Below are 26644 nucleotides of genomic sequence, written 5' to 3'. Positions count from 1 at the left end.
TCCCCTCCCATGGGGCCTGAGGGGCTGAGGGCACAGAGCGGGGGGTCTGTCTGCAGGCAGCCCCAGCCAGGGCAGCCCACCGGGGCAGGGCAGGAAGCACTGAAGGCCAGCGACAGAGCCTGGGGGACATGAGTTTCCCCCAGGCAGGAAAGGGGTCTCCTCAGAAGGAAAGGCTTCAGGGCAGGAAGGGTATTTTTCCGGTCTCCTCCGCAAAAGGAGCCTGCTGGTGTTGGCCACTACCTTTCCCTTGGTGAGGAGTGGTGGGGAAAGAGCAGGCCTGTGTGAGTCAGTCTCAAGTGAGGTTGCCACCCTGCTCAGGGTCAACGGTGCTTTCTTCTCCCTGCCAGAGAAATGCGTGGTATCTCGAGGTGCTTGCGTTACTGTATTGCACGATACCTGGTCGAGCAGCTCAACAGGAAGGAGCCACGCTGGGAGGTCCCTGCCATGGCGCTCTTTCTCGAGGTGAGCGTGATGGCGAGTGCTGCCTCGCTGACCTTCCTCCCACCACGCTGCCCTCCTGTAGCCACAGCTGCAAGGGGAGCCCTGTCGGTGGAGCTGGGGCAGAGGGTCGGCTCCGCTGCGTGCCTTTAGCCCTGCTGCTGGGGTGACACATGTCCACCCCTGCAATTCGTGTCCCCCTTGTGCCAGCTCTCACCCTTCGTCCATCACGGCTCCTTGAAGGACGAGGAATCAGAGGCTGCCGAGGCCTGGGGGGCACAGCAGAGCGGGCGAGCGACCTGCACCGTGTGCCCCGCGGCACAGGGCAGGGAGCCCAGGGGCTCTCTGCCGGCGGTTGCCGCCTTCTGGCTTGGCTGCCTGGGGAGGTGCCCACGCCCTGCGCCGCTGGCTGGACGCAGCCCTACACGGTGCTGGGGTCCTGCCGGCCAGGTACCCCTGTCACTGCTCTGTGTCTTTCAGCTCTTGACCGCCTGCCCTGACATAAGGGGATGGGGTGTCCACGTCCTGCAGTTCAGCCCAAGGTACCTGCGGAGTGAGTGCAGAGAGATGCATCGCCTGGTGCTCAGATGCTTCATCCTGCTCATCGATAGACCCTTAATGGTGAGAAGGGGGCAGCCAGCCAAAGCCATGCTGGCAGTATGGGGCTGGGTAAGGGGTGCTGGGCAGCACAGTTGCTTGGCCTTGGCTGGGCTCTGGGAGCGGTGGCAGCTGCTCCCAGCTCTCCTGCCTTCCCGGGGGTTCACCTGCTCGAGTCCTTTGGGGCAAGCCTCTGGCTTCTGAGCCCTGAGGCAGCAGTGTGGGCTTGAACTGCCAGAGCAGTTTTGGCACTGCAGCCTTTTATGGCTTCACAACACAGCATTGTGTTCCACGCAGGCCAAAAGAATGACCTTCCTGCTGCCACGTCTCATAGAGTTACTGCGGGATGCGGATGGGGAGGTGGTCGGGAAGACCCTCTGTGTGCTCAGGAAGGTGCTCCAGGCCAGAGACCTCCCCCTTGCCAGCCCCATTGCTCTGCAGCTGGCTGAGAGGCTCCTGCCACTCTTTGACAGCGTAAGGCTTTGTGCCCCCTACCGCGGGTGCTGGGTGCTGCCGGGAAACTTTGTGCCCTGTGGATTTTCAGGCCTGTACCCAGGTGAGCCTGGAGCAGCTGGCGATGAGGTCTTGCCCTCTTCCTTTCTACCAGGATGCCAGCTATGTGCAACTGCTTTCCATTCGCCTCTTCCGAGACGTGATGGTGATTATAGCTGCATCGGGAAAAAAGCCACTGAGGGCACACATTTACCAGAGCCTGATCCCCCTGCTCTGCCGCCTGCACGATGAGAACGAGCGCGTGGCAGAGGTGAGGATTTCTGTCCTGCTGGTGTCCCTGTGAGAGGGGGCTCAGCTGCCTTCTGCCCTGGCGCTTGGCGGGCTGCCGCACTAGTCTCCTCCCGGCCTTGGCCGCGGAGCGGTAGCTCTGGAGGACGTCTGTCCTGCTGCCCTGGCCGCACCAGGTGCCTGAAACGGGGGTTGACCCACTCCTCTGCCCAGGCACTGAACCAAGGGATGCCAAGGGACGCATTCCCTAGCTGCTGCGTCTTCCCAGCAGGGGCCAGGAAAGGCCCTTAACCCTGGCCAGGTGCAGAGGACGCAGGTCCTGTGCCCTGGGCAGCGGTGCCATCTCCCAGTCTCTGCTGCTCTGCAGGCCTCTCGGGAAACCTTGCTTCAAGCTACCGAGTTCCTGAATAAGGGGAAGCTCAGGCAGCTGCTGGAGATGGAGCAGACATGGGCGGTCGCCGAGTGCCTGGTAAGGATGGCCCCAAAGCACCCAGAGCCAGCCTGGACAAGCCCCCTGCCACCAGTGCCCAGTGTACTGACGGAGCCCTGTCCCAGCTGGGCTTTGGCGGCAGAGCGGCACCACAGCTCCCCGGGGAGCACCCAGCCCTCTGCTCCCCCCAAACCCCGGCACCAGCCGGCTCTTGCCTGGGCATGACGGGTCTCCTGGCAGCAAAGGCCAGTCCTGGGTGCAGGGGGAGGCTCTGCACCAACCCTTCCCTCCGTCCCCTTCCGCTCTCTCCAGCTGGCAGAGCACAGCAGCAGAGCAGATGAGTACCTGCGCCAGTCTCTGCTGTACCTGCAGAGCCCACAGGAGTCCGTGCGAGAGGCGGCCGTCAGGTTCATTGGTGAGCCACAACCCCCCGGGGGTCCCTCCCTGCCCCACTGCAGCTTAGCCCCAGCCCCGGCTGCTGCACCGGCAGCAGGAATTGCCCCGGTGGCTGTGGAGCCCCGACTACCTGATGCCGGGTCAAGGGTGCCCACGGGGCTCCCTGCTGCCCTCTCCCACCCCTGCCCTCGGGCATCGCCCTCGGGGATCGCCCCAGGCTCGGCCCTGCCGAGGGGAGGAAAGCGTGTAGCTGAGCTGGTGTGGGGAGGCTGTGTTGCTGAGGCTAGCGGGATTTGTGATGGGCTGTGTGCTCCCAGGGCTCGCTGGGCGGCACGTGAGGGGTCAGCAGGAGCAGAAGCTGCAGGTCATCTACGAGGGTGAGTGAGGGCAGCGGGGTGTCAGCGGGGTCTGGTGGGGAGGAGGAAAGTCCCTGAGCAGGGAGCTGCAATCCCTGCCCCGGCTGGAGAGGGCTGTGCTCCCTGCACGGACGAGGGGCGACATGGGCAGAGGGGAGAGAGATTTCAAGGGCACGTTGGGTATTTGTGGCCAGCGCCTTCCAGCTCATCCCGTTGGCCCTTGCTCCCTCCTGGCCATGGGAAACGCTGGGTGGGGTGGCCCTGGCAGGAGGGGTTTCTGGATCTCCGCAGATCCAGGTTCTGACCGCACCCCTGTTCCTCTCTGTTCCAGCCCTTCAAGGCATGACAAATGATGTCAGCATCTCCGTCTCAAACCTGGCAGCTCAAACCCTGTTCCTGCTAAGAGGCACAGAGAGAAATTCTTCCACCAGCTTCAGGCTGCTGGGGATGTACGACCACCTCCGCAGCGCATGGAGGAGAAGGCCTTCTCTCCGGGGCAGTGGCTGGCTGTGCTGCTGGAGCTCTGCGCAGAGCTGATCGTGGGAGCTCTGTGTGCTGGGGCCGCCTGAGCCTGCGGGGAAGGCTGGGTGGCTCCCGGCCTCTCCCTGCCCACAGGACAGCTCTCATCAAAGAGCCCCGGGGAACAACCACTTGTGACCGGCTGCCCACTGGATTGAACTCCCTTCAGCACCACTCTTTGGGACCAAGCTTGCTGTCCTGCCCCTCCTCCTAGCCTGCGTGTCTTTCCTTTGTGGAAAAAGAACAATGGAGGAAAAGTCAGCCCTGAAGGAACCAGGACCCTCAGGAGAGGGTGACCACCTGTGCCCGCTTTCCAGCAGCCATCGGCTGCTTCAATATTAAAACATCAAGCGCTACTTAAGGAATGCTCGATCAAAACGGAGTTTAGATTCACTCTAATTAGACATAGGCAATGCCTCTTCTTTCCAACGTGGGGGTTGTTCCCTTACAACATGGACACCCCCCTCCAGCCCTTCAATCCAAAAATGCCCACGGACCCTCACAGGGAAACACAGACAGGAAAGGAATGCTCCCTCAGCCTTTCACCTCCTTTAAACAGCCACATCCTGGCCGTTGCTTTGCCGCCTCCCAAACGCCAGCGCTACAGCCAAGAGGCCCCATGGTCTGCAGCGACCCATTTGGTGCACATGGGAAGGAAGCCCGGGGCAAAACATGCCATGTGGAGCACCCAGGTGCAGCAGCCGAGAGGGATGTTGGCCCCGGGAGCGAGGAAGCTGCCCCTGCCCCAGGAGGCTGCCCCCTCAAAATGCTGTCATGTCCAGAGAGAGAGTATGGTGGAGCAGCAGAGCCGCCCCATGTTGCACCCATTTTGGAAGGGCAGTGGGAGCTGAGACGGATGTCAGGAGCCGGCCAGCGAGGTGCTGGGGGCTGGGGGTGCAACATTTGGGGTTCAGTTTTATAGAGGAGAGAAAGGAAATGCACGGGCACTTTCTTCTAATCCCGTCTAAAAAGAAACACCAGGCCTTACAATGCCACGCAGCAGAGCCATGGACGTGCCTGCTAGCCGTTAATCTTTACTCCTGCGGGTGGCCTTGGTCCACAGGTTGGGCCCTCTGTTCCCCTCAAAAGCCATTTTTTTCATCGTGGAGGTGGTTGTGATGCGGGGGATAGGCTGATCGGAAATTGGTGACTCCCCTAGCAGAGACGGATGATCATCCACCTCCTCACGTCCCTGTCTTCATTCTCACAACTACTAGATGGTGTGCTGGAGAGTTTCATGCCCACCTGGCCCATGGGGTATTTAGCTGGCCGTAAGTAATGCCTCCGCGCGCTCTCAACGCACTCCTAGTGCCACCCGCCTCTTCTTCACAAGCAATGAGGCAGAGGCCTTGCAAGCTCCTGCTGCTGGGGAGCAAAACCATCTCAGTCAAGCCCATCAGCTTAATCTTTGCATCCACACTCGCTAGCAAGAGATTGTCTTGAAAGAAGAGATTGCTGTGGAGGGCCACAAGGGTTCCGTCCTCCTCTTCTGGGCTGTCAGAGCCGAGCATTGCCTGAACACCAGACATTACCCACCAGCATCCAGCGAGACCGCTTCCTGCTGCCAGGCTGAGTCTTTGTCTGACGGCCCTGTGGAGAAGTGCGTGGAGAGCATGTCCCAGCTGTGACTGAGAAGCGACTCAGTGAAGGCCCAGGATGGGTAGCGGTGACAAGCTCTGGCTTATCAATTGGTCCCCCAGCGTAGTGGCCAGATGGCTGAAAATAGGGGCCGATGGGGGGTCATTCAGAAGGCCCATGGCCTCCCTTGGTCTGAGGTGGGATGCATCAGCTTTTACAATCTTGCAGCAAAGACACAGCAGGGTGTTGTTCAGAGCTAGGTAATCCCCCCCATTCCCAGCCATGAAAAATCCCAGATGTGCAGGTTCTGCAAGAGTAGAAAGCGGAGGCGCCTCCCTGCACGGGCTTTTCTCAGTCCTGGTCTGTCCTGGGGACACTTCAATCCAGCTTGGATTTGGTACATTCTTGTGAGCAGCCATCCCTTTTAAAGGAAAAGCCATCCCTTACTTTAACACGTCTTTCCTTTGCTAGCGTCTGGTGGGTTAATGCCGGTAGGCAGGTCAGCCCTGCACAGCCCATCACTCCCTCCCCGCCAGAGGGCTGGGGCTGAGGATCAGCAGGTTAGAAGTGAGAACACTCGTTGAGCTGAGGTAAAGACAGTTTAGCAGGTAAAGCAAAAGCTGCGCGTGCAAGCGAAGCAAAAGAAGGAATTCAGTCACAGGATCATAGAAGAGCCCAGGTTGGACGGGACCTCAGAAGATCATCTGGTCCAACCTTTCACGGGAAAGGGAGCCTAGCACCCGGGCCCCCTTGTCACGTCTCAGAAAGCTCCAGCGATGGGGACTCCACCACATCCCTGCGGAGGTGGTTCCAGGGGGTGATTGTTCTCACTGTAAAAGATTTCTCCCTTGTGATGAGCGGAAACCTCTTCCGGCGCCACTTGTACCCTTGTCTTCTCCTTGTGGCTCCTTCTGAGCAGAGCGCCTCCACCCTCTTTGTAGCTGCCCTTCCAGTACCGGGATAGTGCCATTGGCTTCCTCCTGAGCCTGCCCTTCTCTAGGGAGAAAAGACCCAACTCTTTCAGTCTTTCTTTGTTGGGCAGGTTCTCCAGCCCTTTCATCATCTTTGTGGCCTCCCCAGACTGCCTGCATCTTTCTTGAATTGTGGGGACTGGAACTGGACGCAGTACTCCAGGCGCTGCCTGACAAGCACTGAGTAGAGTGGGATGATCACGTCTTGGTCTCTGCTAGCAATGCCCCTGTGGGTGCAACCCGGGACCTGATTTGCCTTTGTTGCCGCAGCGGTGCACTGCCGACTCACGTGCAGCTTGTTGTCCACCAGGACACCCAGGTCCCTTTCAGCAAGGTTGCTTCCCAGCCACACGGATCCCAGCCTGTCCTGAGCTCTTTGCTTATGTCACTGCAGGTACAGGAGTTTGCACTTGTCTTTGTTCGAGTTCATCCTGCTCTTGCTAGCCCGCTCTTCCAGCCTGTCCAGGCCTCTCAGTAAGACGGCTCTCCCTTCTCGTGTGTTCGCCTCACCACCCAGCTTGGTGTCATCAGCACACGTGGTGAGGGTGCTTTCAATCCCATCGTCCAGATTATTTAGGAAGATGCTGTGTAGGGGAATAGACAGGGATCGGCGACCGGAAGATCACGGGATGTGACGGAAAGATAGACTCCTCCCCATAGGAGTGGCAGGAACAGGAAGCGCAAGAGCTATGTAAGCGTGTGACGCAGCTAAATAAACGGACATTTTGTATCCATCATATTGATGTCTGTGCATCACTGTTCCCAGGGTGGGTAGAGCCCTGTGTCCCGGAGATATGCGGCCCAAGATAAGTTCTCCCATAGAAGCGTACAGCAACAAGTGGTGACCCCGACGTGATCGGCGGGGCGGCATGGCAAGTTCGCCGGGGGGAAAAGATAGCTTGAGGCACGCAGGGGCGGGACGGGGAGCCGCAGGTCGGCGGGCACGCCATGGAATCAGTCGTAAAGCTACTGAAAGGATTGGGGAAGGAATACGGTACTTCGATTTCGAAGGCGCCTAGCTCAAAGGCCATCCAATGGATGAGTACGCAGGGGCTCATACGGAGCCCCGCAGACATATTTAATACAGATAATTGGGTGAGAATTAAAGAGGAGTTAGCCGAAAGGGCTATGATGGGAAAACCCCAGTACATACAGCTCTGGGGAAAGATACACCGGTTACTATTGAAAGCTCGGGATGATCAGGAGACGTGGCGGCAGGCGCGGCTGTGCCTGCACGGTGCTACAGGCGACAGTAGCCCGGAAATAGACCCAGGATCGGCAGTGGGGACCCAGACAGGGGCAAGCATCGCGGGGGGTGGGGAAGAAGCGGAGAGTTCGGACGGAGTAGCCTAGCCAACTACTCAGTCTGAGGCTCCCAAAGAGGTGGATCGGGAAGCGGCGGTGTTCCCTGTTGAGCCAGCAGGACCTTTGGAATGCCCCCCTGCATACCCCTGGGACGATTTGGCGCAGGCGCGGGTACCTGCGCGCGGGGAGGGTGACGTGGCAGCGGACGCAGCGGGAGTGACGGAGCGGAAGGAGAAAGATGATCAGCGCCGGAAGCGGCGCCGGCAGCGGCACCGCCCTCTGCCCGACCCTCGAGACTGGCTCCCGGGGCAACCCTTGAGATGGGAGTCGGACGAGGAGGGGGATTGGAGTGCCTGGAGGGGAGGACAGGGTGGGTATAGATCAACCTCGAGTAGCAGCGAATCAGAAGTTGGGGGAGAAACCGATGCCCACATGTGGGAAGAGGGGGCAGCTTGCCTGCAGCGCGCAAAAAAGAGGCATAAGGCAGCAGGGACTCGGAGGACCAATCAGAAGGAGGGAGGAGAGGGACCGCCAAAAGGGGAGGTCCGGAGCGCTGCAGCTCCGGAGGGGTCCGCGGAGGATGTGTTGCGGCAGCTGCAGCAGGTTATGCGCGCACTAGGGGGAGTAACTCGGCGGCAGGCAGGACTCTTAACGAAGGGTGCGCCCCAGCGACAGTCAGTCGAGTTACCTAACTGGCGGCTGATAGCCAGAGATTGTAGCCTCGATGGAGTAAGGATAGAGATGCCCGGGATATTCCCTGTCGGGATAGCTCCTGGAGGAGGGGCAGGGAGCTGCAAGCGGTAACGGAGAGTTCCCGCAGAGCGTATAGCCAAGTGGGCAAGTATGAAAAAAAAAAAAGCGGAACCTTGGCAAAAGATACAGCGAGGACTAGCAGAGCCATTTACAACGTTTTGTGACAGGTTGCAGAAGGCTATTATAGAATCAGAATTGCCACAGGCAGCCAAGGAGGCAGTCCTTATGGATTGCCTCCGAAATCAAGCAAATCCGCAAACACAAGATGTCCTCCGCACCCTGGCGGTGGGGGCATCATTGGGTCAAACCATCAGGCATGTCTTGCGCCAGGAGGCGTTGAATCAGCATGGCGGTGTGGGAGCACACATCTGCCAGAACCCTGACTGTGGAAGCGAAGAAAGGGTGATGGTGCAAGCGGCCGGGGTGGGGCCGAGATGTCACTTGTGTGGACGGCTAGGGCACTTTAAAGCTGGGTGCCCGCTAGCGGAAAGGGGAGGACGTAATGGAGGAGGAGCGCACCCAGTAGGGAGGTGCTGGGTGTGTGGGAAGCCAGGACACCTGGCAAGAGATTGTCCAACCACAAAGCCGGGAAACGGCCAAAGGAGAGCGAAGCGAGGGGGATTCGCGCCTCCTGTGAGTCAAATGGCCCCATCATGGTGCCAGTGCCAGGAGCTTGGCCCACTGTAGTGGGCCAAGGGGGAGTGAACCTTCAGGCAGGGGAGCAGAACCAGCAAGATTTGCAGGTTACAGCCCCCGCGTGGCCTTGGTCATAGGCTGTAACGAGCGACCCATGGCAGCGGTGATGATTACCCCGCAAGAGCCGAGTTGCCCGGCACGGATATGCCTGGGAATGTTAGTGGATACCGGGGCAGATGTCACAGTGATGCCACTCGAACGGTGGCCACCAACTTGGCCCCTTGCCGTGGGAAAACGTATAATAGGGGTAGGCGGAGAACAACAAACGAGGACTAGTACTTGCCCTGTAAAACTCGAAGTCATGGGCAAGGAGGCAGGGAAGCTCCTCACGGCCGTAGTGACCATACTAGTAGCAGATGGGGTAGCAAGCCCCTTGTTGGGGCGAGACGCCCTTGCCCAGATGGGGATCGGGTTGAAAAATTTAGCATAAGGGCCACTGCCTCAGAGGGGCTTCGTCACCACAAGTTAGTGTGGAAAACCGAACAGCCCGTCTGGGTGGAGCAGTGGCCCCTGACAACAGAGAAAACAGAGGCTGTAAGAGCTATAGTAAAATGAGAGCACGAAGCAGGGCACCTAGAGCCCTCGATGAGCCCATGGAACACCCCTATATTTGCTATAAAAAAGAAAGATAAAAACCAATGGAGGATGCTGCATGACCTTAGAGCAGTAAATCAGCAAATGGAGGACATGGGGCCTCTCCAACCCGGCCTACCAGATCTGAGTGCTGTCCCGAAAGGATGGCAAGTCATTGTTTTAGATATCAAAGACTGCTTCTTCAGTATTCCGCTACATCCAGATGATAGAAAGAGATTTGCCTTTACTCTGCCCGCGGTGAACCGCGCAGAACCAGGTAGTAGATGGCAGTGGACAGTACTTCCGCAGGGGATGAAAAATTCTCCAGCGATCTGCCAGAGGTATGTGGCTTCTGCATTGCAGCAAGTAAGGCAACAGTATCAGGAGAGAATCTACATGATCCACTTCATGGATGACGTCCTCATAGCTGCGCCCACCAAGGCGTTGTGTGAACAAGTCTTTTCAGACACCCAAAGGGGCCTTGCAGGACAGGGCCTCAAGGTAGCTGAGGCAAAGGTACAGTGAGGACCAGTGTGTGGCTTTCTGGGTGCTCGAATACAAGGGGATTGCATACAAGCTCAGCCTATTAAACTTACACCTAAGGTTAAAAATTTACACGATGTACAGCAGCTGGTAGGAGCACTGCAGTGGTTGCGGACATTCGTGCGCGTCACCGGTGAGGAGATGCAACCTTTCTATGCGTTGCTGAAAGGGACCGACCCATGGGAGCCCAGGAGTTTAGACCCTGAGGCAGTCCAGCAGTTACAGATGATAGAACGTCGAATGCAAAAGGAAGGAGTATGGCGGTGGGACCCCCAGGAGGAATTAATTGCAGGTTGGATTCTGACCGCCGGTGGAGGATTAGGATTGCTATATCAAATACGGACAGGGGAAGAAAAGCCACTGCGATGGGTATATCAGAAGGTTCCCAAGGATGCATTCTCCACAAAAGTCAAGGTAGCCAGGGGAATGATTTGGCGTCTGCAACGGGAAAGCAAGGGAATCTTTGGGAAGGAGCCAGATAAGCTCCCAGTGCCGTGGAATGGGGAGAAATGGCGGAAGGTGGTAGAGAGAGAAGAGGATATACAATTGGCAGTATACTCATACCCAGGGAAAATCGTCACAGGCACGGTCCAGAGGTGGGCCGAGACAGCCAAAGTGGTGGATCTGAGTGTGGATAGTAGAGTTTTGGATACCCCTCACCCAGGACCAACATATTTCACAGATGCTTCCTCGAAGACGAACAGAGTGGCGGTAGTGTGGAAAGAAGAGGATAGTTGGATGCACCAGCCGTATGAGGAGCAGGGTAAAAGTGTGCAGCGGCTAGAAGCGAAAGCGCTAGAGATGGCCCTGCGAAAGGATATAGATCGGCATATAAATGTGTGCACGGACTCCTTATATGTGTATAAAGTAGTCATGTCCATGAAACGAGAGGGTGTACCACACACGGAAATTGCCTTGATGCTAGAGGTTGCTTTATCGCAGCGAGGAGCAACTGTGACAGTAATTCACATTCGCAGTCATCAGACGGGGCCTGGACCACTGATTGAGGGGAATCGCATGGCTGATGAGGCAGCCGCAGGAGTCTGGACATTGACGGAGGCAAAGAAACTGCATGAACAACTGCACCTGGGTGCTAAAGCCTTGGCAAAGGAGTGTGGCATCTCAATAAGAGAAGCAAGAGAAGTAGTAGCCACCTGTCCTTACTGTCAGCACTCGCCATTGTGGGAGGCAGGAGTCAACCCTCGAGGACTGGAAGCAAATGCTATCTGGCAGACTGACTTTACTGAATGTCCACAGTTGGCCCCTGGACGGCACCTGGCAATTACAATTGATACATATAGTGGAGTCATCATGGCTACTCAACATCGGAAGCAGACTGCAACGCACTTGACTGCGCATTGGACCACGGTGATGGCGTGGCTTGGAAAGCCCACCGAGATAAAAACAGACAATGGACCATGCTTTCGGGCTCAAAGTACCGAAGAATGGTGTAAAGGTTGGAATATTGTATTAAAACACGGCATTGCTTACAACAGCACGGGGCAGGCAATAGTTGAACGCGCTCATCGCACCTTGAAAGCAAAAATAATACAGCTTGGGGAGGGGGAGGGGTATAAGGGAGCTATACCCGTAGCAGCTCAGCAAACTATTTTAATGCGTGCATTATATTCGCTTAATCATTTTATACGCGGGCAGGAGCAAGTTACAGCAGTGGAGAAGCACTTTGGCAAAGCTCAAGCAGGCGAGCGCTATCCGCAGGTACGAGTAAGGTTCCCAGGCAGTGAGCAATGGGAGAGAGGATGGAAACTGAGATGCCTGGGGACGGGCTACGCTGCGGCTGAGAATGAAGGGCGCATAGAATGGGTGCCTGCAAAGTGTGTGAAAGCAGAACTGTGCAAGGATGTACAATGAATAATCCCTTTCTGAGTTGTCTCTTTGCAGGGTCTGCTGACATGGATCCTCATGCTAGCCGTGCCATTGGGAAAAGAAATGAGCTCCTTGACAAGATCGCAAGCAATATTGCAACAAGAGCGACACTGGGAAAGGGCGGCAAAAGAGAGATATGAACTGGGACTGGATAGTAATAATTGGGGGGATCTTGTTGTGTGTAGTAACAATGGTTACTTGTGGGCTGCCATTGTTATGCTGTGTTATAAGACAAATCAAAGAGCGCCTGCAAGAGTTACATGAATATAGACCTGACCGCAATATGTATCCGCTTACGCAAGTAGCTTTGTAGAACTTTTAGTAGCATGGGGAGGGGGAGATGTAGGGGAATAGACAGGGATCGGCGACCGGAAGATCACGGGATGTGACGGAAAGATAGACTCCTCCCCATAGGAGTGGCAGGAACAGGAAGCGCAAGAGCTATATAAGCGTGTGACGCAGCTAAATAAACGGACATTTTGTATCCATCATATTGATGTCTGTGCATCACTGTCCCCAGGGTGGGTAGGGCCCTGTGTCCCGGAGATATGCAGCCCAAGATAAGTTCTCCCATAGAAGCATACAGCAACAATGCTGAAAAAGCCTCTGAGAGTCACCTGTTAGCCAATTTCCCGCCCATCTCGCAGACGACCCATCCAGTCTGTACCTTGCCAGCTTGCCCAGCTGGAGACTGTGGGAGACAGTGTTAAATGCTTTCCTGAAGGCCAGGTAAACCACGCCCACTGCTCTCCCCGTCTCAGGAGAAGATGTGATTTTGTCGTAGGAGGTGATCAGGCTAGTCTGGCATGATTTGCCCTCAGTAAATCCGTGCTGGCTTCGTGTCTGTGGGAGGACACTTTTCCAGTGACGGCGGCCATTAAACCAGGTACCCAAATACACTGAACCCCAAACCGGACCTGCGCATCGCTGCGTCACGGAGCATGAAAGCAAGATGCTCAAAATGGACATGAATGAAGCCTATTCGATAGCACTGCTCTCACTGAACAAGCATTATTAATACTCTGTATAGAAAACTGATGAATACCCCAACAATAAATATTTTTTAGTGGAAGCCAGAAGGGGGTTTGTGCTGCGAGGCGGCTTCGGAGCTCCTTCTTGCCCAAGCTCGGTGGCCCTGTAACAAGGCGCTGCTGATGGGTGGCCCTGAAAACTGGGCTGCCCCAGGGACGGGCTGGTGGGAGGCCCTAAGGGGACGGGGCATCTGGAGGCGCTAGGGGACAGGTATGTGTCAGCAGGTGACCCGCCGTGACATGGGCACTGCCCATTGGATGGCACGTGGCGGCGTGTCACAGGACCCTTTGTGACCTGCCCTGATATGAGCAGTGGTGGTGACGCGGCCACCCCACAGCGCCCGGACGACGCGACAGGACAGGACGGAGTGGGGCTGCGGGGAGCCCCTGAGCAGCCACCTCGGTCCCTTCTGAACCGCACCTGCGACGCTTTTCCGACGTGTCTCCCACCCCTGCGACCGCAGCCCTCAAGGCCGGGCCTCAGCAGCATGGCGGAGAGACCCCCCAGTGTGCCCAGGCTGGCCTGGCTGGCAGGGGGGGAGGAGGAGGAGGACAAAGGTACTGGGGCTGCCCCGGTTTGGCAGCCCGATGAGGTGGAGGCGATTCAGCTGCTGCAGGCGTGAGAGTGGCTGAGCTGGGCCACAGGGCTAGCGGCTGCAGCTGCCTTGGCCCCATCCCATCCCCTGTGGGCATTCCCAGGGCAGGAGGGGCCGAGGAGGGTCCCCACGGCTGGGCTCCGGCCATGCTCCATCCACCGGGCACCCCCAGCCCCAACCTGCAGCCGGGGAGGTGGGGGGTAGTGTCCCCACCAGCCCCTGTCCTGGGGCTGGCGCTGCCTGGGGAGCGCGGGGCTCGGCTGTGTTCAACAGCCTCTCCTGCAGGCCCTCAGCTCTGCCTATGCTTGGTCTTTTGTCACATCCAGACAGGGACCTGCCAGAAGAGGAGCAGGAGCAGCAGCAGGAGCAGGAGCCCACCTGTGTCCTCAAGCCCACTGAGCCTGAAGACACCACCATTACGGCCATTGAGGGCATGGCGGGCTCAGGCTCCTATGACGCGGAGGCTTGTGCTGCCATGCAGGCTCTGCTGGCGGAAAGTGATGTCTCCAGTTTGGAGCATGTACGTAGCCTGTGGCTGGGCTCAAGCCCCCTGGGGACCGTGTGCCCCCTGGAGTTGGGTCCACTGGGCACCCAGCAGCCTTTTAGGCCAGCACAGCGTGGTGGGAGGGGAAGCACTTCTTGGGGGAAGCTGGGGAGACAGCTGGCGCCGGCAGCACTTCAACTCCCAGCCGTGTCTCCTCCAGGTGCCGAGCGTCGTGAGGTGCATCTACCGGTGGCTCACATCCAACACGGATGTGTCTGCCACGCAAAGGCTGCCCAACGCCCTTGCGGAGCTGACTCATGCGCACCCCCATGACGTGGTGGTGACGCTCCTGCGCTGCGCCCCATCGTGCGACAGGTACGGGGCCCAACTGCCTTGAGGGCTCTGGGCCTTGAGAGCCCATCAGCCTGTAGAGCCCGCCCCATGTTGGCTGCCAGACAGACGGAGGTCTTCTGGCCCCTCCGGTTCCTAGGCCTGGCATGTCAACCCCAGAGCCTGCTGCTACGCTCCCTCCCTGCCCCTCGAGGCACCGTTGCTTGGCCACCTGCTGCCCGCAGGTGCAGGCCTGCTGGCTGCTGCCAGCAAGGGGCAGTGGGCAGAGGCAGGGCTGGCAGCCAGCACAGGACCCCGGGGGTGCCCAGGCTGCGGCGCTGTGGCTGAGACCCCGCTGACACAGAGCTCTGGGTCTGCAGAGCTGCTGCGGCCATGTGGAGGGTGATGGTCTCCACAATGAGGACTGCAGACAAGGTGCTACTGGAGCTGCTCCCTGTGCTGGCAGACTGGCCGCTGCACAGCACGTTCACCTCCGACGGGGACAATAAGGACGTCTTTGCCCTGGCCGTGAGTTTCTGGAGATGGCCTTTGATCACCCCCAGGGTCGCCTCTCCAGGAGGCTCCCAATCCTCCCCCGCCACTGCATGCCCTTGCCTCCCGCGCTGGGCTGCAAACCTCGCTGAGGGGCAGGTTCAGGGGTAGCCAGGCTGGGTGCTCCCCCTGCGTCTCCCATGGCCCAGGGCAGCGCCTGAGCCTCTGTCACCCAGCTCAGGCCCTGCCATGGAGACATCTTGGCACTGAGCGCTAACTCCGGGTGTTTTCTTTTCTGCAGGCAACCAGGGCACTGTGGGAGATTCTCCGGCTACCCGGGTGCCCACGGAGGCTGCAGGTGCATTTCCCATGCCTCTTCCTGGCTCTACTCTCCCAAATTTTCTTCAGCACCGAGCAGATGCCAGAGGAGGTTGACACCTTCTGGAGGGGATGCCAGCAGGAAGGCTGCCTTCCCACCAACCCCAACAGGTGCTCCATCCCAGTCTGCCGGTCCCTGCTATGGCCCCGGAGCGGTGGCCAGGGAACTGGCATGACCTGGGCTTTGCTCTGCACACAGCTTTGCAGTGCTGACCATGAAAGCACTGCTCTGCCGTCTGGGGTATGAGAATGTGGTGTTTGAAGTGGAACGTAAGCGTGGCTGGGACACACTTCTCAATGCTGAGACCCACCACTACGCCATGGGCCTGCTGGCCAGGTGAGATCCCCCTTCTTCCCACTCCCCCTGCCATTTCTCCCCTGCAGGCAGGGCCCTCCACACAGTCCCGTTGGTCGCGGCTGAGAGGGCCTTGTCCACCAAGGGATGGCCCAGCAGACTGGAAAAGCCTGCGAGAGGGGTGCACAGGAGCAGCCATGTCCCCAAAGCGCCAGCATCCCCTCCCATGGGGCCTGAGGGGCTGAGGGCACAGAGCGGGGGGTCTGTCTGCAGGCAGCCCCAGCCAGGGCAGCCCACCGGGGCAGGGCAGGAAGCACTGAAGGCCAGCGACAGAGCCTGGGGGACATGAGTTTCCCCCAGGCAGGAAAGGGGTCTCCTCAGAAGGAAAGGCTTCAGGGCAGGAAGGGTATTTTTCCGGTCTCCTCCGCAAAAGGAGCCTGCTGGTGTTGGCCACTACCTTTCCCTTGGTGAGGAGTGGTGGGGAAAGAGCAGGCCTGTGTGAGTCAGTCTCAAGTGAGGTTGCCACCCTGCTCAGGGTCAACGGTGCTTTCTTCTCCCTGCCAGAGAAATGCGTGGTATCTCGAGGTGCTTGCGTTACTGTATTGCACGATACCTGGTCGAGCAGCTCAACAGGAAGGAGCCACGCTGGGAGGTCCCTGCCATGGCGCTCTTTCTCGAGGTGAGCGTGATGGCGAGTGCTGCCTCGCTGACCTTCCTCCCACCACGCTGCCCTCCTGTAGCCACAGCTGCAAGGGGAGCCCTGTCGGTGGAGCTGGGGCAGAGGATCGGCTCCGCTGCGTGCCTTTAGCCCTGCTGCTGGGGTGACACATGTCCATCCCTGCAATTCGTGTCCCCCTTGTGCCAGCTCTCACCCTTCGTCCATCACGGCTCCTTGAAGGACGAGGAATCAGAGGCTGCCGAGGCCTGGGGGGCACAGCAGAGCGGGCGAGCGACCTGCACCGTGTGCCCCGCGGCACAGGGCAGGGAGCCCAGGGGCTCTCTGCCGGCGGTTGCCGCCTTCTGGCTTGGCTGCCTGGGGAGGTGCCCACGCCCTGCGCCGCTGGCTGGACGCAGCCCTACACGGTGCTGGGGTCCTGCCGGCCAGGTACCCCTGTCACTGCTCTGTGTCTTTCAGCTCTTGACCACCTGCCCTGACATAAGGGGATGGGGTGTCCACGTCCTGCAGTTCAGCCCAAGGTACCTGCGGAGTGAGTGCAGAGAGATGCATCGCCTGGTGCTCAGATGCTTCATCCTGCTCATCGATAGACCCTTAATGGTGAGAAGGGGGCAGCCAGCCAAAGCCATGCTGGCAGTATGGGGCTGGGTAAGGGGTGCTGGGCAGCACAGTTGCTTGGCCTTGGCTGGGCTCTGGGAGCGGTGGCAGCTGCTCCCAGCTCTCCTGCCTCCCCGGGGGTTCACCTGCTCGAGTCCTTTGGGGCAAGCCTCTGGCTTCTGAGCCCTGAGGCAGCAGTGTGGGCTTGAACTGCCAGAGCAGTTTTGGCACTGCAGCCTTTTATGGCTTCACAACACAGCATTGTGTTCCACGCAGGCCAAAAGAATGACCTTCCTGCTGCCACGTCTCATAGAGTTACTGCGGGATGCGGATGGGGAGGTGGTCGGGAAGACCCTCTGTGTGCTCAGGAAGGTGCTCCAGGCCAGAGACCTCCCCCTTGCCAGCCCCATTGCTCTGCAGCTGGCTGAGAGGCTCCTGCCACTCTTTGACAGCGTAAGGCTTTGTGCCCCCTACCGCGGGTGCTGGGTGCTGCCGGGAAACTTTGTGCCCTGTGGATTTTCAGGCCTGTACCCAGGTGAGCCTGGAGCAGCTGGCGATGAGGTCTTGCCCTCTTCCTTTCTACCAGGATGCCAGCTATGTGCAACTGCTTTCCATTCGCCTCTTCCGAGACGTGATGGTGATTATAGCTGCATCGGGAAAAAAGCCACTGAGGGCACACATTTACCAGAGCCTGATCCCCCTGCTCTGCCGCCTGCACGATGAGAACGAGCGCGTGGCAGAGGTGAGGATTTCTGTCCTGCTGGTGTCCCTGTGAGAGGGGGCTCAGCTGCCTTCTGCCCTGGCGCTTGGCGGGCTGCCGCACTAGTCTCCTCCCGGCCTTGGCCGCGGAGCGGTAGCTCTGGAGGACGTCTGTCCTGCTGCCCTGGCCGCACCAGGTGCCTGAAACGGGGGTTGACCCACTCCTCTGCCCAGGCACTGAACCAAGGGATGCCAAGGGACGCATTCCCTAGCTGCTGCGTCTTCCCAGCAGGGGCCAGGAAAGGCCCTTAACCCTGGCCAGGTGCAGAGGACGCAGGTCCTGTGCCCTGGGCAGCGGTGCCATCTCCCAGTCTCTGCTGCTCTGCAGGCCTCTCGGGAAACCTTGCTTCAAGCTACCGAGTTCCTGAATAAGGGGAAGCTCAGGCAGCTGCTGGAGATGGAGCAGACATGGGCGGTCGCCGAGTGCCTGGTAAGGATGGCCCCAAAGCACCCAGAGCCAGCCTGGACAAGCCCCCTGCCACCAGTGCCCAGTGTACTGACGGAGCCCTGTCCCAGCTGGGCTTTGGCAGCAGAGCGGCACCACAGCTCCCCGGGGAGCACCCAGCCCTCTGCTCCCCCCAAACCCCGGCACCAGCCGGCTCTTGCCTGGGCATGACGGGTCTCCTGGCAGCAAAGGCCAGTCCTGGGTGCAGGGGGAGGCTCTGCACCAACCCTTCCCTCCGTCCCCTTCCGCTCTCTCCAGCTGGCAGAGCACAGCAGCAGAGCAGATGAGTACCTGCGCCAGTCTCTGCTGTACCTGCAGAGCCCACAGGAGTCCGTGCGAGAGGCGGCCGTCAGGTTCATTGGTGAGCCACAACCCCCCGGGGGTCCCTCCCTGCCCCACTGCAGCTTAGCCCCAGCCCCGGCTGCTGCACCGGCAGCAGGAATTGCCCCGGTGGCTGTGGAGCCCCGACTACCTGATGCCGGGTCAAGGGTGCCCACGGGGCTCCCTGCTGCCCTCTCCCACCCCTGCCCTCGGGCATCGCCCTCGGGGATCGCCCCAGGCTCGGCCCTGCCGAGGGGAGGAAAGCGTGTAGCTGAGCTGGTGTGGGGAGGCTGTGTTGCTGAGGCTAGCGGGATTTGTGATGGGCTGTGTGCTCCCAGGGCTCGCTGGGCGGCACGTGAGGGGTCAGCAGGAGCAGAAGCTGCAGGTCATCTACGAGGGTGAGTGAGGGCAGCGGGGTGTCAGCGGGGTCTGGTGGGGAGGAGGAAAGTCCCTGAGCAGGGAGCTGCAATCCCTGCCCCGGCTGGAGAGGGCTGTGCTCCCTGCACGGACGAGGGGCGACATGGGCAGAGGGGAGAGAGATTTCAAGGGCACGTTGGGTATTTGTGGCCAGCGCCTTCCAGCTCATCCCGTTGGCCCTTGCTCCCTCCTGGCCATGGGAAACGCTGGGTGGGGTGGCCCTGGCAGGAGGGGTTCCTGGGTCTCCGCAGATCCAGGTCCTGACCGCGCCCCTGTTCCTCTCTGTTCCAGCCCTTCAAGGCATGACAAATGATGTCAGCATCTCCGTCTCAAACCTGGCAGCTCAAACCCTGTTCCTGCTAAGAGGCACAGAGAGAAATTCTTCCACCAGCTTCAGGCTGCTGGGGATGTACGACCACCTCCGCAGCGCATGGAGGAGAAGGCCTTCTCTCCGGGGCAGTGGCTGGCTGTGCTGCTGGAGCTCTGCGCAGAGCTGATCGTGGGAGCTCTGTGTGCTGGGGCCGCCTGAGCCTGCGGGGAAGGCTGGGTGGCTCCCGGCCTCTCCCTGCCCACAGGACAGCTCTCATCAAAGAGCCCCGGGGAACAACCACTTGTGACCAGCTGCCCACTGGATTGAACTCCCTTCAGCGAGTGGTCTCTTTGGGACCGAGCTTGCTGTCCTGCCCCTCCTCCTAGCCTGCGTGTCTTTCCTTTGTGGAAAAAGAACAATGGAGGAAAAGTCAGCCCTGAAGGAACCAGGACCCTCAGGAGAGGGTGACCACCTGTGCCCGCTTTCCAGCAGCCATCGGCTGGTTCAATATTAAAACATCAAGCGCTACTTAAGGAATGCTCGATCAAAACGGAGTTTAGATTCACTCTAATTAGACATAGGCAATGCCTCTTCTTTCCAACGTGGGGGTTGTTCCCTTACAACATGGACACCCCCCTCCAGCCCTTCAATCCAAAAATGCCCACGGACCCTCACAGGGAAACACAGACAGGAAAGGAATGCTCCCTCAGCCTTTCACCTCCTTTAAACAGCCACATCCTGGCTGTTGCTTTGCCGCCTCCCAAACGCCAGCGCTACAGCCAAGAGGCCCCATGGTCTGCAGCGGCCCATTTGGTGCACGTGGGACCGCTCAGGGAAGGAAGCCCGGGGCAAAACATGCCATGCGGGGCACCCAGGTGCAGCAGCCGAGAGGGATGTTGGCCCCGGGAGCGAGGAAGCTGCCCCTGCCCCAGGAGGCTGCCCCCTCAAAATGCTGTCATGTCCAGAGAGAGGGTATGGTGGAGCAGCAGAGCCGCCCCATGTTGCACCCATTTTGGAAGGGCAGTGGGAGCTGAGACGGGTGTCAGGAGCCGGCCAGCGAGGTGCTGGGGGCTGGGGGTGCAACATTTGGGGTTCAGTTTTATAGAGGAGAGAAAGGAAATGCACGGGCACTTTCTTCTAATCCCGTCTAAAAAGAAACACCAGGCCTTACAATGCCACGCAGCAGAGCCATGGACGTGCCTGCTAGCCGTTAATCTTTACTCCTGCGGGTGGCCTTGGTCCACAGGTTGGGCCCTCTGTTCCCCTCAAAAGCCATTTTTTTCATCGTGGAGGTGGTTGTGATGCGGGGGATAGGCTGATCGGAAATTGGTGACTCCCCTAGCAGAGACGGATGATCATCCACCTCCTCACGTCCCTGTCTTCATTCTCACAACTACTAGATGGTGTGCTGGAGAGTTTCATGCCCACCTGGCCCATGGGGTATTTAGCTGGCCGTAAGTAATGCCTCCGCGCGCTCTCAACGCACTCCTAGTGCCACCCGCCTCTTCTTCACAAGCAATGAGGCAGAGGCCTTGCAGGCTCCTGCTGCTGGGGAGCAAAACCATCTCAGTCAAGCCCATCAGCTTAATCTTTGCATCCACACTCGCTAGCAAGAGATTGTCTTGAAAGAAGAGATTGCTGTGGAGGGCCACAAGGGTTCCGTCCTCCTCTTCTGGGCTGTCAGAGCCGAGCATTGCCTGAACACCAGACATTACCCACCAGCATCCAGCGAGACCGCTTCCTGCTGCCAGGCTGAGTCTTTGTCTGACGGCCCTGTGGAGAAGTGCGTGGAGAGCATGTCCCAGCTGTGACTGAGAAGCGACTCAGTGAAGGCCCAGGATGGGTAGCGGTGACAAGCTCTGGCTTATCAATTGGTCCCCCAGCGTAGTGGCCAGATGGCTGAAAATAGGGGCCGATGGGGGGTCATTCAGAAGGCCCATGGCCTCCCTTGGTCTGAGGTGGGATGCATCAGCTTTTACAATCTTGCAGCAAAGACACAGCAGGGTGTTGTTCAGAGCTAGGTAATCCCCCCCATTCCCAGCCATGAAAAATCCCAGATGTGCAGGTTCTGCAAGAGTAGAAAGCGGAGGCGCCTCCCTGCACGGGCTTTTCTCAGTCCTGGTCTGTCCTGGGGACACTTCAATCCGGCTTGGATTTGGTACATTCTTGTGAGCAGCCATCCCTTTTTAAGGAAAAGCCATCCCTTACTTTAACACGTCTTTCCTTTGCTAGCGTCTGGTGGGTTAATGCCGGTAGGCAGGTCAGCCCTGCACAGCCCATCACTCCCTCCCCGCCAGAGGGCTGGGGCTGAGGATCAGCAGGTTAGAAGTGAGAACACTCATTGAGCTGAGGTAAAGACAGTTTAGCAGGTAAAGCAAAAGCTGCGCGTGCAAGCGAAGCAAAAGAAGGAATTCAGTCACAGGATCATAGAAGAGCCCAGGTTGGACGGGACCTCAGAAGATCATCTGGTCCAACCTTTCACGGGAAAGGGAGCCTAGCACCCGGGCCCCCTTGTCACGTCTCAGAAAGCTCCAGCGATGGGGACTCCACCACATCCCTGCGGAGGTGGTTCCAGGGGGTGATTGTTCTCACTGTAAAAGATTTCTCCCTTGTGATGAGCGGAAACCTCTTCCGGCACCACTTGTACCCTTGTCTTCTCCTTGTGGCTCCTTCTGAGCAGAGCGCCTCCACCCTCTTTGTAGCTGCCCTTCCAGTACCGGGATAGTGCCATTGGCTTCCTCCTGAGCCTGCCCTTCTCTAGGGAGAAAAGACCCAACTCTTTCAGTCTTTCTTTGTTGGGCAGGTTCTCCAGCCCTTTCATCATCTTTGTGGCCTCCCCAGACTGCCTGCATCTTTCTTGAATTGTGGGGACTGGAACTGGACGCAGTACTCCAGGCGCTGCCTGACAAGCACTGAGTAGAGTGGGATGATCACGTCTTGGTCTCTGCTAGCAATGCCCCTGTGGGTGCAACCCGGGACCTGATTTGCCTTTGTTGCCGCAGCGGTGCACTGCCGACTCACGTGCAGCTTGTTGTCCACCAGGACACCCAGGTCCCTTTCAGCAAGGTTGCTTCCCAGCCACACGGATCCCAGCCTGTCCTGAGCTCTTTGCTTATGTCACTGCAGGTACAGGAGTTTGCACTTGTCTTTGTTCGAGTTCATCCTGCTCTTGCTAGCCCGCTCTTCCAGCCTGTCCAGGCCTCTCAGTAAGACGGCTCTCCCTTCTCGTGTGTTCGCCTCACCACCCAGCTTGGTGTCATCAGCACACGTGGTGAGGGTGCTTTCAATCCCATCGTCCAGATTATTTAGGAAGATGCTGTGTAGGGGAATAGACAGGGATCGGCGACCGGAAGATCATGGGATGTGACGGAAAGATAGACTCCTCCCCATAGGAGTGGCAGGAACAGGAAGCGCAAGAGCTATGTAAGCGTGTGACGCAGCTAAATAAACGGACATTTTGTATCCATCATATTGATGTCTGTGCATCACTGTCCCCAGGGTGGGTAGAGCCCTGTGTCCCGGAGATATGCGGCCCAAGATAAATTCTCCCATAGAAGCGTACAGCAACAAGTGGTGACCCCGACGTGATCGGCAGGGCGGCATGGCAAGTTCGCCGGGGGGAAAAGATAGCTTGAGGCACGCAGGGGCGGGACGGGGAGCCGCAGGTCGGCGGGCACGCCATGGAATCAGTCGTAAAGCTACTGAAAGGATTGGGGAAGGAATACGGTACTTCGATTTCGAAGGCGCCTAGCTCAAAGGCCATCCAATGGATGAGTACGCAGGGGCTCATACGGAGCCCCGCAGACATATTTAATACAGATAATTGGGTGAGAATTAAAGAGGAGTTAGCCGAAAGGGCTATGATGGGAAAACCCCAGTACATACAGCTCTGGGGAAAGATACACCGGTTACTATTGAAAGCTCGGGATGATCAGGAGACGTGGCGGCAGGCGCGGCTGTGCCTGCACGGTGCTACAGGCGACAGTAGCCCGGAAATAGACCCAGGATCGGCAGTGGGGACCCAGACAGGGGCAAGCATCGCGGGGGGTGGGGAAGAAGCGGAGAGTTCGGACGGAGTAGCCTAGCCAACTACTCAGTCTGAGGCTCCCAAAGAGGTGGATCGGGAAGCGGCGGTGTTCCCTGTTGAGCCAGCAGGACCTTTGGAATGCCCCCCTGCATACCCCTGGGACGATTTGGCGCAGGCGCGGGTACCTGCGCGCGGGGAGGGTGACGTGGCAGCGGACGCAGCGGGAGTGACGGAGCGGAAGGAGAAAGATGATCAGCGCCGGAAGCGGCGCCGGCAGCGGCGCCGGCAGCGGCACCGCCCTCTGCCCGACCCTCGAGACTGGCTCCCGGGGCAACCCTTGAGATGGGAGTCGGACGAGGAGGGGGATTGGAGTGCCTGGAGGGGAGGACAGGGTGGGTATAGATCAACCTCGAGTAGCAGCGAATCAGAAGTTGGGGGAGAAACCGATGCCCACATGTGGGAAGAGGGGGCAGCTTGCCTGCAGCGCGCAAAAAAGAGGCATAAGGCAGCAGGGACTCGGAGGACCAATCAGAAGGAGGGAGGAGAGGGACCGCCAAAAGGGGAGGTCCGGAGCGCTGCAGCTCCGGAGGGGTCCGCGGAGGATGTGTTGCGGCAGCTGCAGCAGGTTATGCGCGCACTAGGGGGAGTAACTCGGCGGCAGGCAGGACTCTTAACGAAGGGTGCGCCCCAGCGACAGTCAGTCGAGTTACCTAACTGGCGGCTGATAGCCAGAGATTGTAGCCTCGATGGAGTAAGGATAGAGATGCCCGGGATATTCCCTGTCGGGATAGCTCCTGGAGGAGGGGCAGGGAGCTGCAAGCGGTAACGGAGAGTTCCCGCAGAGCGTATAGCCAAGTGGGCAAGTATGAAAAAAAAAAAAGCGGAACCTTGGCAAAAGATACAGCGAGGACTAGCAGAGCCATTTACAACGTTTTGTGACAGGTTGCAGAAGGCTATTATAGAATCAGAATTGCCACAGGCAGCCAAGGAGGCAGTCCTTATGGATTGCCTCCGAAATCAAGCAAATCCGCAAACACAAGATGTCCTCTGCACCCTGGCGGTGGGGGCATCATTGGGTCAAACCATCAGGCATGTCTTGCGCCAGGAGGCGTTGAATCAGCATGGCGGTGTGGGAGCACACATCTGCCAGAACCCTGACTGTGGAAGCGAAGAAAGGGTTGTGAGAGACTGAACTAAGGTATTGTTTATTAAGACTTATGTTAAAGTTCAATGTAAAGCATGCGAAGAATACCTCCCAGGCGTGTTTATGCAAGATAACCACCAGATGTCCAAACTTATCGACAGAGATAAGACAAGCAACCCCATATATCACCAGGAAGCAGGAAACGACCCCCTAACAACAACTGAAGCATGCGAAGAATACCTCCCAGGCGTGTTTATGCAAGATAACCACCAGATGTCCAAACTTATCGACAGAGATAAGACAAGCAACCCCATATATCACCAGGAAGCAGGAAACGACCCCCTAACAACAACTGAAGCATGCGAAAAGTACCTCCACTATCTCATTGAACATGGAAGTAAAGATGTATAAAGAGAGACTGTTTGAACTGCTCAGTACGGCAGTTGGCGGAGCGCAGACTCCCCTGCCGTCCAGCGCTGTATTTGCTCATATTCTACTTGCTACAATTAATAAAATTCTAATTGGATTATGATCCATTGTGGTCTCAATTTATGACAATTTGGTGCCGTGACTCGGATAAGGAACGGTGAGCTTCTGTCCTCCGGGGAGGCGCCCCGCGGCAATCCGCGGCCCCGCGACCGACAGCTTACCTCAACCTTACCGACGAACCTAAATTCTAGAATGATGAGCAAAGGAGAAACCGGTAAAATCCCATAAAAATTCTGTGCACGGGAGTCCGGACGAAGACGCAGGGCGCGTAAGTACATGGCGAATTTGTTCGCGGGTTTACCGTTCGGGCGGGATTGGGTTTCCTGGAATATAACGAGTGAGAGGTTCGCTATATTGAACCAGGCGAGTGCGGACCCTTAAGTACTGCGTTTCCCATCTCCCGCGAGGGACTGGGCCAGGAACAAGGGGAACGAGTGAGTGCGCGCTTGTGGATATTCCAGAAGATGGGGGCGAAGGGCAGCAAGCCTTCGACTCCCATGGGAAAGGTACCCACTGTACCTAAGAATACCCCTCTGGCATATATCCTAGACAATTGGAGATATTTCCCTGGAACCCTAGGGAAAGATAAACAAAAAAATGATAAAATATTGTACTAGGATATGGGGAGGGAAGAAGATTTCTAAAGATGACGTTTGGCCAGTCTATGGGTCAGAAGAGGATTGGGTCAGACAACAATTAAACCTCTGGGTTAACAATAAAAAACCCCTTAACCCAGAAGAGAGTCAGTATGCGGAAGTGTGGCTAGAAAGACCGAGAGCTAGACTTTATCCACTGAATAAAGTAAAAACTGAACAAAAGAAAAAGAAGGAAGAGTTAGACGAAACCCTTCTAAGCCCCCCTCCCTATATTTCTCCTCCTGCTCCCGCAGCCCCTTCAGAGGTCCCCAGAGCACCCACTCCCCCACCAGAATCGGAACAAGGGTCTCCCCCTCCTCCTAGACGCGTAACTAGGAGTAAAAAAGGGGCAGCTCAGATGTATCCTTTAAGGGAAATGCCCATGGGGGGACCCCAACCTGTGATTGGATATATTTTTGTGCCCCTAAGTTCGGCTGACCTACGAGATTTTAAAAGAACCGAGATGGGAAACCTAATTGAAGACCCACTCGGAGTGGCAGAAAGATTCGATCAATTTTTGGGACCAAATCTTTATACTTGGGATGAGATGCAATCTATCCTTGGTCAATTATTTACTACCGAGGAAAGAGATATGATCAGGCGAGCAGGAATGAGACTGTGGGATGCTCAGCATGCCCAGGGACCCCAAGCAGATATTAAATGGCCACTTCAAAGACCTAATTGGGATAATCAGGATCCGGTGCATAGAACTCATATGCAGGACCTGAGAACTATAGTAATTCAAGGGATTAGAGAAGCAGTACCCCGTGGCCAGAATATCAATAAAGCATTTAATGAAATACAAAAGAAAGATGAGAGCCCTACTGAGTGGCTGGAACGACTGAGGAAAGCCCTTCAGCTGTATTCTGGGGTAAATCCAGACAACCCTTTAGGGCAAGCGCTCCTCAAAACTCAGTTTGTGGCAAAATCATGGGAAGATATTAGAAAGAAGATTGAAAAGTTAGAGGACTGGCAGAATAGAGGGTTGGATGAATTATTGAGGGAAGCTCAGAAAGTCTACGTAAGGCGGGAAGAAGAGAGCAGCAAGCGACAAGTAAAAATGATGGTAGCAGCAGTCAGAGAGGATCGCAAAGGGCGGACTGGTGAACACAGATCTGCTGGAACGAAACAAGGGAACGTGGTAGTAAAGAAGGAACAGAGATGTTGTTTTTACTGTGGAAAGAAGGGACATATAAAGACGAATTGCAGAGAAAGGATCAGGGATGAGGAAATATTAAAAACGGAATAGGAGAGTCAGGGGCTCTATATCTTAGGGGACCGGAGTCATCATGAGCCCTTGATAAAATTAAAAATAGGTCCCCATAAACAAGAGTTCACCTTTTTAGTAGACACTGGGGCTGAGAAATCGACTATTAGGCAAATACCTGAGGGATGTAAAGTTTCCCCTGAAAAGGTACAAGTAATTGGGGCAAAA

At 57.5% G+C, this 26644-nt stretch overlaps 2 protein-coding genes across 2 annotated transcripts; both read left to right on the top strand.

The window, feature by feature from the left end:
• Window positions 1-348: 348 nt before the first annotated feature.
• LOC142057703 (uncharacterized) lies at window positions 349-6613 on the top strand. The gene is made up of 6 exons (XM_075094208.1): window positions 349-462; window positions 919-1059; window positions 1643-1798; window positions 2144-2245; window positions 2519-2621; window positions 3290-6613. Exons 1-6 carry the CDS (start codon window positions 352-354, stop codon window positions 3493-3495), a joined length of 819 nt encoding a protein of 272 aa, XP_074950309.1. The 5' UTR covers window positions 349-351; the 3' UTR covers window positions 3496-6613.
• Window positions 6614-13119: 6506 nt separating this feature from the next.
• LOC142057032 (maestro heat-like repeat-containing protein family member 7) lies at window positions 13120-19216 on the top strand. The gene is made up of 12 exons (XM_075092512.1): window positions 13120-13372; window positions 13737-13930; window positions 14100-14269; window positions 14605-14752; window positions 15018-15205; window positions 15294-15431; window positions 15954-16068; window positions 16525-16665; window positions 17249-17404; window positions 17750-17851; window positions 18125-18227; window positions 18896-19216. The coding sequence occupies exons 1-12, from the start codon at window positions 13120-13122 to the stop codon at window positions 19099-19101; spliced, it is 1914 nt and encodes a 637-aa protein (XP_074948613.1). The 3' UTR covers window positions 19102-19216.
• The last annotated feature ends 7428 nt before the right edge of the window (window positions 19217-26644 follow it).

The sequence above is a fragment of the Phalacrocorax aristotelis genome, chromosome 5 (assembly GCF_949628215.1).
Source record: "Phalacrocorax aristotelis chromosome 5, bGulAri2.1, whole genome shotgun sequence".
In the NCBI taxonomy this organism is placed as follows: domain Eukaryota; kingdom Metazoa; phylum Chordata; class Aves; order Suliformes; family Phalacrocoracidae; genus Phalacrocorax; species Phalacrocorax aristotelis.
This window is presented reverse-complemented; position numbering and strand designations above follow the sequence as displayed.

Coding starts and splice junctions, on each gene's coding strand:
- LOC142057032 (XM_075092512.1), top strand. CDS start 13,120: ATGAGCAGTGGTGGTGACGCGGCCACCCCACAGCGCCCGGACGACGCG. Junction 13,931..14,099: donor ATGTCTCCAGTTTGGAGCAT/GTACGTAGCCTG, acceptor TTCAACTCCCAG/CCGTGTCTCCTCCAGGTGCC. Junction 15,432..15,953: donor GCCATGGGCCTGCTGGCCAG/GTGAGATCCCCC, acceptor TCTCCCTGCCAG/AGAAATGCGTGGTATCTCGA.
- LOC142057703 (XM_075094208.1), top strand. CDS start 352: ATGCGTGGTATCTCGAGGTGCTTGCGTTACTGTATTGCACGATACCTG. Junction 463..918: donor CCATGGCGCTCTTTCTCGAG/GTGAGCGTGATG, acceptor TGTGTCTTTCAG/CTCTTGACCGCCTGCCCTGA. Junction 2,622..3,289: donor GGCGGCCGTCAGGTTCATTG/GTGAGCCACAAC, acceptor TCTCTGTTCCAG/CCCTTCAAGGCATGACAAAT.